This window comes from Pinus tabuliformis, chromosome 3_2 (genome assembly GCF_031772625.1).
Source record: "Pinus tabuliformis cultivar Carrire ecotype Pingquan chromosome 3_2, CPIR1, whole genome shotgun sequence".
Classification (NCBI taxonomy): domain Eukaryota; kingdom Viridiplantae; phylum Streptophyta; class Pinopsida; order Pinales; family Pinaceae; genus Pinus; species Pinus tabuliformis.
Genome location: NC_142302.1, coordinates 1,180,001,949 through 1,180,010,893, shown reverse-complemented (window position 1 = coordinate 1,180,010,893; position 8,945 = coordinate 1,180,001,949). Strand labels below are relative to the sequence as shown.

General features: G+C 31.8%; 1 protein-coding gene across 1 annotated transcript; it reads right to left on the bottom strand.

The window, feature by feature from the left end:
* Positions 1–264: 264 nt before the first annotated feature.
* Positions 265–3,008, bottom strand: LOC149184929 (bidirectional sugar transporter SWEET1-like). The gene is made up of 6 exons (XM_089417747.1): positions 2,816–3,008; positions 2,682–2,718; positions 2,374–2,593; positions 2,144–2,302; positions 1,359–1,478; positions 265–893 (listed from the first exon to the last, which is right to left on the bottom strand). The coding sequence occupies exons 1-6, from the start codon at positions 2,847–2,849 to the stop codon at positions 699–701; spliced, it is 765 nt and encodes a 254-aa protein (XP_089273873.1). The 5' UTR covers positions 2,850–3,008; the 3' UTR covers positions 265–698.
* Positions 3,009–8,945: the final 5,937 nt, after the last annotated feature.

The window sequence follows — 8,945 nt, the reverse complement described above, 5'->3', positions numbered from 1 at the left end:
TTATCATATTATATTATATGATAAATATATTTAATTATTAATAATACAATAAATACAAATATATTAAATTTGAAATAAAAAACTAAAAAAATTAATACAAATTTATTTTTTCTTTATTTAATAAGAAATTATCGAACTAATAACTCAATCCTTTTCAAAATTACATATCCAAACACAGTATTCCCTTCCTAATGTGATGGAAAGCATTTCCTACACCATCATCCATCAATTTCACATTCACTTCATTTTTCATAATCATCGATCGATATAACAGTCACTTCATTTACTGTAATCATTAATCAATGTGGATAATTTTATTATAGTCATTTCATTTGCTGTAATCCCTAATCGATGTGGATAAGGTATTTTCCCTACTCGTGACTCAATGTGGATAAGTCGCCTTAGAGAACCCCCTTTCCACTCTATTTTACTTTGTACACATTAAATCAAGGTCTGGAGTTTCAACTCCTTGTCACAGACAAATAAAGCACACAGAACGCCCATAAACCCAAACATAATCACTGTGCTACACATCTCCCATGCAACAGGTTACTGCTGGTTTCAATACAGCAGCTTATATGCACACTCATAACCATAAATCCTTTGAAAGCCATGAGTGAAACTCTTGTCCTCCCTCATCCTCAACGGTTGGTGCTATAAGTTTCATCTATTTGCTGATGGCTTTCAAAACCATTCACCTATTTTTCAGAAGAATTATTAGCGTTTGTCTGCCCATAAGTTCCCATTTCCATTGCGTTCATATCAGCCCCTGCCTTTCCTTCTTTCTTTACAGGAGAAGAAGATGTGACCGTGTTATTTTGCTTCCAGTCTTTGTAAACAGCGTACAGAATCAGCTGCATTGCTCCCAGTCCACTTCCCACTCCATTTGGTACCTGCGAATCAACAAATCGAATGAATCAATCTTCACTAATATAACATCAATTGTACTGCACATTCCCATCTAAACTGAGTATGAGGTGCCGCTTATGTCAGGAACCCCAGACCATTATAATTAAATGTTTCTTTTCTACTGGGTACATTCTACACTCAAGATAATAAACCTAAGTCACGGTCTGAATTCAATAGAAACTTTGACAACAAACATACAAAGTAGATTATGTCAGAGAAGCAGCTCAATGGTGGATGATGGTAGTGAACCTGAAGTCTTCTGATCATGGTAGTGAAAATGAAGGGTTATGTATCAAAAATTGATGTTTAAATTCTCAAATTTATTTATGGCCGCCAAAAAACATAAATAAATACTTAATAATGGAGACCTAAATCCACCTATGTCACCAAAACTCTAGAAACAATTATATTCATCATCGTTTAGTGGAATGAATTCTTTTTGAACTTACAGAAACGAATGGATCCTTTCCCAGTAGGCCGTAGATAAACCAGGATGTGCCGCAAAGAAAAACACCGAGAGACAGGAAGAATGGCATATACTCTACGCTTTTTGTCTTAATCACCGTCCTCTGCACACCATGAAAACCATGATTCAGCTCAGTTCAATCTAAACTATATATTCTGCAACTATCCATTATTTTAATCTCCCGTTACATAAAGCCATAACCACACATAAAATCCTACATTGAAAGAAGATTCTTTCGCAACTCTAATTAATTTGTTTAAAAAGAAAATTAGCATTGTTGTGGCACATTGAATCACAGCTCTGACTAATTTGTTAAAAAGAAAAATGAATAGCTGCGGCATATTGTATCTCGCTTTATTGCGACTGTATTCAATCCAAAGAACAGAATAAAAGGTAAAGGGTACAGTCCCTTTCACAAATATAAATAAACACCAATAAAGAAGTAGCCCTTTACTCTCTAAATTTTTGGTTAAACCTTTGGCAATGAGAGATCTGCCCAATGAGGAAATTATCCTTATTGTCTTTTTCTTGGATTAAAAATGAAGAAATCATTTTTTTGGATTAAAAAATTTAAAGTTTAGGAAATAGAAATATGTCTAATAAAATTGGTGTAGTTATTAATAAAACTTAACAAACTTTAACTAATTTAAAAATTTATGTAAAAATTATAGCGATAAGGGTTAGAATTGATCCATATAGGGTATCCCGTAACAATTGCATTGCATGTCATTTTCCTAAAGATAAGTAGAAAGCGGTTGAGGGGTTTACCATTATGGAGAGAGGAGACGCATACATGCAGATGGAGAAGATGGCAGCAGCGAAGCCACAAAATAATTTTCTTGCATTTCCACGCAGCGCCAAGAGCGATACCAAGGCGATCAGCGCAAAAAACATGAGCACAGTTGCCAGAAGAGAAAATATTTTCACCTGTTTCATCCACCGCCATTAAAATGGGATCACCACATTGAAACTAATTCACGAATGAGTAATGTACCTACCCTGTATTTCTTGTCTCGAATATAGAAGAGGAACACAATGACGTAGCAGAGTTCAATGACAGCCCCAGTTCCATTAACCGTGCTAACGAGAGTGTTATTGGGCGATATAAACGGGAGTCCATACCATGCAGAAAGCAAGCAATTCAAAAGTGTAGAAACATAAGGAAATCCAGAGAACTCTTCCGTCGATTTCTTCTTAATAATCTTCCAAAAGGTAAACCTGCAACAGCAGACAGATCTTAAACTATATGAACAACACCAATAAAATTTCTCTCATTTAAAGACAGTATAGGTTATAGAAAACTTACAAGGGAACTAAGAAGAGTACCAGGGCAGTGATATTCCCTGTCATGAGAGAACATATTCAGCATTAGGAAGCCTGCAACAAACTTCATGCGACCATATATATAAAATTAAACTTTGACAGAGCGAATATACATACCGAAGATCCCGAAAATGAAATGTGCAACAAACATTTTTGCAGGTTTGCTTTGAGTATAATAGCCCGGTTTCAACTGTATGAATGAAGCTTACTGAAAACCAAACACAACCATTAGCATGGAGGGGCGTTGTGAAAACCAAATTATTTATAAACCTCCTAGAAGGATATCCGGGCCTATCCAAAGTGTATTGGCCGGCGGCCCTCATACGTTGCATAGGTAAAATAAGCGCCAACAGTTTTACATAGTTTAATTGACTTTTGTCACATTTGATACTGCTAGTTGATGTTCTTGGTTAGGTAAAGTATAGTTCTGATGTATCTATATTTGTCATATGTGTAAATTTTTTATTAAAAAAAGAAATTCAGATTTTTAAATAAAATTGCGTAATTTGTTTTGAAATAGAATTCGGTAAAGTATAGTTTTGATGTATTTATATTTCTCATATGTCTACACTTTTTATTACAAAATGAAAATTAAACTTTTAAATAAAATTGTGTAATGTGTTTTTGGATAAGGATTTAGAAGATTCAATTTTTCAATAAAATGGTGTAAATTGGTTTTGGAATAGGATTGAAAATGGATAAAGTTAGATCTAAGACTTTTATATCTATAATGTAGAAAAAAATCTTTAGGATAATCACATAGATAAATTTTTTATAATTAATTAAAATTAGAAATATGAAATTTTTATTTCTGTAAAAAATTATTATTTTTAAAATAAATTATTTTAAAAATATTAAAAAATTAATAAGATAACTTTTTTAATATTTGTCATATGTCTAAAATTTTTATTACAAAAGAAAAGTTAAACTTTTAAATAAAATTGTGTAATTTGTTTTTGGATCAGTGTTTGGAAAATTAAACTTTTAAATAAAATTGTGTAATTTGGTTTTGGAATAGGATTGAAAATGAATAAAATTAGATCTAAAACTTTTGTGATCCATCATGTAGAAAAAAATCTTTCAGATTAATCATATGGATAAAGTTTTTATAATTAATCAAAATTAAAAATCTGAAAAAATTATTTCAGTAATTTTTTTTTAATAAATTATTTTTAAAATATTAAATAATTAATAAGATAACCTTTTTTATTATCACCCAAAGTCAAAAGTTAACAAAGTTTTATAGTTCAAATTCAAGTATCACTCAATGGTTTTATTGGTGATTGATGACATTTTAAAGTTTTTTTTATTGAAGTTTTTTTTTAAATTTATTTTTATAATATATAAATGATAAATATATGTTACTTTTGATGGTTACTTTAGTCAGTGAAGTTCACATTGTTAAAACACTTTTGATATTGAAAGGTTATGTTCAATTTTCTTTAGTTAGGCTTCATGGTTGAACCGACATCACCTACCTATCTTCGGAAACTATGAATCACATTTAAAAAAATAAATATATATGTTATTGAAATTTAATTTTCAGTGTTACTAATTTTTTAATTAAATTTTAATTTTAAGGGGAAGAAAATTATGATCTCACTATTTAAGAAAGAGACAATTAATTTTAAGTAAATAATCAAATTTGTTTTCTTTCCCATTTTAATTTTTTTTAAGGAAATTCTATCATTCAAATCTAAGAATTAATAAATAGTTTCAAATTAATAATCAAGGATGGTTTTAAAGGATAATAACGCTCTCAGTGAGTCATCAAAGTAGAAAATTTGCTCATCTCCCTCAAAATAATAAAAAAAAATCTAAAAATCTAAAAAAATAATTAAATAAGTATGCAAAACATTTAAATAATGTCAATTCATAAAAAAGAAAAAATTACACCTGAAAAAAATAGATTCCTCTCCGCTCATATTAATCCATATTTAAAATGGATCTACGCTGATTGATAATTATTTATAGAAAAAAAATTATCAATTCAAAAAGCAAAAAATAATACGCATTAAAAATAATGCTACTAATAATTATTTAAAATAAAACTTCTAATACTCTTATTAAAAAAAATTAAATAAAATGTCTAATCCAAAAAATATCAGGAGCATCGTATCCATGACTTTAAAAAAGAAAGATTAAAACGTTTTACTGAACTTCATCCTTAGAACACCCATGACCCCCACACAAATGATTAGCTTCAGTCTCATTCTTGGCCCATCGGTTGTTACCAATACCGTGTCCCACAGAATCTAACAAAGATTTCTATTCCATTCCGTGACCCCGAGGAATTTAATGGCGTTTGGCAGTTGACAGTCAGACGAAGTGATTGCCTGCCGATCAATCTAGGATTGTTCGGGACACTTCTTTTCGAAATGAAAAGACTGCCACGTCACAATCATTCTTTAATTACAGATTAGACCCGTGTGGTTGTAATATGATTATCTATTTTTTTTGTTTTTTATTCTTCCGAATAATAATACGATTATTTACTTTCATTTGATTCTCCCAATAATAGATAGATACGGTTAACAACATTTAGAAAAATACAAATATACCAATACAGAAGCCGTGGCTTGTGAACACCACGCCAAATTTAATTTAATCACAATCAACATTTTAATCAAATTACCCACCTGCTGTCGGTACTTTGAGACGTGAAAACCATTGGAAGAGAATAATATCACGTGCATACGGAAAGAAAAATGGAGACGGCACTAGCAGGGAAGCCCATCACGCGCCCACAAATAAACGATCATGAAAATGACATTTGCTTTCCGGACCCGTGATACCAAAAAAGCTGATGAAAGGAATATGCTTAGAAGATTTATAAATGTAAAGTGAAACAAACAAAGCAATAATATGAAGGTGGTCTGGATGTAAAGTGTACGCAAGGCTTATCAGCCAACGAAGTCAGCTTTAATTTGGATTCTGCTACCATCTTTGGCAGAGTTTTATTCTGCAAAAAGCCAAATCGTACACAGCTTTCTCAGAATCAGTAGAAAGTTTTCTATAATCAATTGGAACTATGATGCTTCTGTAGGGAACTAGCCCCGCCCATTTTTTTCAATTGGAGTAATCTACCTCTTACAAGTTAACTGTGAGATGTTTTTAATTTTTTGGTCTCAATTTGATAATAAAAATTAAGTAAAATTGTTTATTTTCTTTTTTTAAAAGAGTTGTCTGCTGAGGCCAAAGAATTAGCTAGAAAGCCAAATGGTTTTTGAAGTATATAAAATTTATTGTCACTATTATAAACATTTTTATAAACATTTTTATCTGAATTGTTGATTCGCCAAATATTCAACCATGAAAACCCATATCCATCTAATTACTAAATATAAAATAAATCAACAATGAAAATAAACTCAGGGGAGATGGACGCCACCATATAGCTTTAAAGGCAACGATTATAGTGAAAAACACGCGAAGAACAATAATTATTGAGCTTTTAGGTATGCCGTGCTACAATCAAATAACACAGATTCTGCGTGCAGTGGTAGTATTTTAAAATCAACTCGATTGCTTCATAAAAGCTCCATAAAGTGTCCGGAAATTATTGTTATCAGTGTAAAGCCCAAAGGCAGGGTTAATCATTATTGAACTTTGAACTATGCCGTCCGAGAATGAAAAATGCGTGGGGGTAATTGAAGTTATTGTCACCCTCTTAAATCCAAAGGTGATGATAAATGTTAATGATGAAGCAGCATGCCAAGAAGGGTAACGGTTAACTTTCAACTGTGCCTTAGGTAGAACAAGTTACCCAACTTGGGTAGTTTTAAGACTAAAAATATTCAAATATTTGTTAAAGAAACTACACACAAAAGCTTGTAATAGAGCTTAAACTTAAAAAAGTATTGTACATTGCATTATCTAATTTGTAATTGGCTTTGTTAAAATATAGAGGAAGTGATATATTAGAAATCAAAAATAGTTTAGAATTGAAAAAAAACTTAGATATAGCATGAATGAAATTTGTATTTATAAGAATTTTATAGTTTATTAATTAAATAAATAAATGTATATTACAAAATAGGAATAAGTGGAATATAGTATAAATTTAGTATATTCAATTTTTTTATTATTATTTTATTATTTTTATTTATTTTTTATTTTATAATTATATAAGAGTATGAGTTTCTTTTTAAGATTATGTATGTTTTTGTAGATTTAGTGGTCAAATAGTTGCGAGAAGGTGGGTCTTTTGTCCTAAAAACAAGGGGTCTTACAGGGTCTTAAGACTTATACACCAATTCGGTGTTTGGCTTCAGACCTTAAAATTGGATAATAATAATAATAGCAATAATAACTTTTTTATTACTATTTTTTAGTTTTATTGTTTAGAATAATTAAGTTTTCCCTATTATTATTGACCTTCGTTTTGATTAAAATAATAATAATAATAAAATTAATTTAATTCTTCATTTACAACTAATTTCCATCTATCATTTCCTTTTAATTAAAAAATTTGTTTATTAATTAATGATAATTCTTTAATTTAATGCCATTAACCTTTTTTTATGTGATTTTTACCTAAAGATATCTCAACATTCATAATAGGGATCACAAAAGCCTGAATTCAGATAATAATTATTTTGTTAGATCTAAGACTTTTGTGATCCATAATGTTGATATCAGTGTTTCGGATTAATCATAGCATTAGGATTTGGTCGACGTTTCAAACCAACTAATGTGATTCATCCTCAAGACAAGGTGCCCAAAAACTCAAACCTCTTGTTGGTCGCGCTGATTCTTTCGTTAAAGACTCTGCCTCTTTTTCCAAGAGTGGACAGATATTAAATTAGAACCTGGAGATTTGTTGGTTGGTTTTGACGTCGTATCCTTATACACCAAAATCCCCATCCAAGAGGCCATTGATATCATTAATTGCATCATCAATGAAAACACTTCCAAGCTTGTCGGCCTCTGCCTCACCTGAACTTCTTCAGTTTCCAGGGTGAGTTCTATGAGAAAACTTGTGGTGTTGTGATGGGTTCCCCTCTTTCCCCTATCGTAGCAAACTTGTTTATGGAAGATTTTGGAACCAAGGCCTTAGCCTCCACTCAATTTCCCCTAAAAAGTGGAAGAGATTTGTTGATGACGTCTGTGTCATTTGGCTTCACAGTCGTGAGAAACTTGATCTGTTTCATAACCATCTTAATTCTCAATCAGAATCCATTAAGTTCACAATGGAAATTGAGGAGAATGGTCGCATTCCCTTTCTCGACATTCTCCTTTCCAAGAGGGATGATGGTTCTGTCTGTCACCAAGTTTTTCGAAAGAAGACCCGCACGGAACACTGTCTCCATGCCAGTTCTCATCACTTCCCTACTCAGAAATTTGGGGTTCTCAGCACTCTTGCTACCTGCGCTCTAAGAATCTCTGATGATACCCACCTTGATCAGGAGAAATCTCATCTTCTTGAAGTTTTTAAAAATAATGGGTATAGCAAGCCTGAGAGCCTCAAGGCCTTTCACAAAGCCAGCAAAGTGCCTAGAGTAAAACCGCCCATGCTGATCCTATTGCTAAGGTTCATCTCCTGTATATCCAAAGGACCACAGATAAGATTTCCCATATTCTTAAAAAGATGAATGTCTCTTCTTCTTTCAAACCTCTCCAAACCATTAAAAATTCCCTTAGATCCGTTAATGACCCCTTTGACCCTAACGACACGAAAGGGGTCTACCTTATTCCCTGCTCCTATGGTATCCCCTACATTGGAGAGACATGTAAGTCTATTAAGCAGAGAATCAGTGAACATACAACTGACATTATACACAATCGCTCTCACACATCAGCCCTTGCCGAACATTCCGTAAATTCAAAACACGATGTCTACATTGAAGAATCCAAAGTCATTGCTAGGGATCATTTCCACCACAGGAAACTCAGAGAAGCGATTCAAATAGAGAGGCATGCCAAAAACCTCAATAGAGATGATGACTGGAAATCAAGTAAAAGCTGGCTTCCATCTCTCTCCTCTTGACCCTTCTTCCATTCCCTCTCCTTTTCCCTTTCCGTTCTTGTTGGATCTTCCTTCTCACCTTCTGTCTTTATCCCCCTTGATCCAGTATTAATTGTCTTTAATTTCTTTGTTTGTAGTTGAGGTTTATTTTCAATCTAAAAATATCATTAGGCATCCTCCTTTTTAATGTGGTTAGTTTTTCTCCTTCCTATTATAGTCTTTTTATTTTTATAGATATAGAAATAATAGATTAAAATTAATATATTTTATTATTATAGA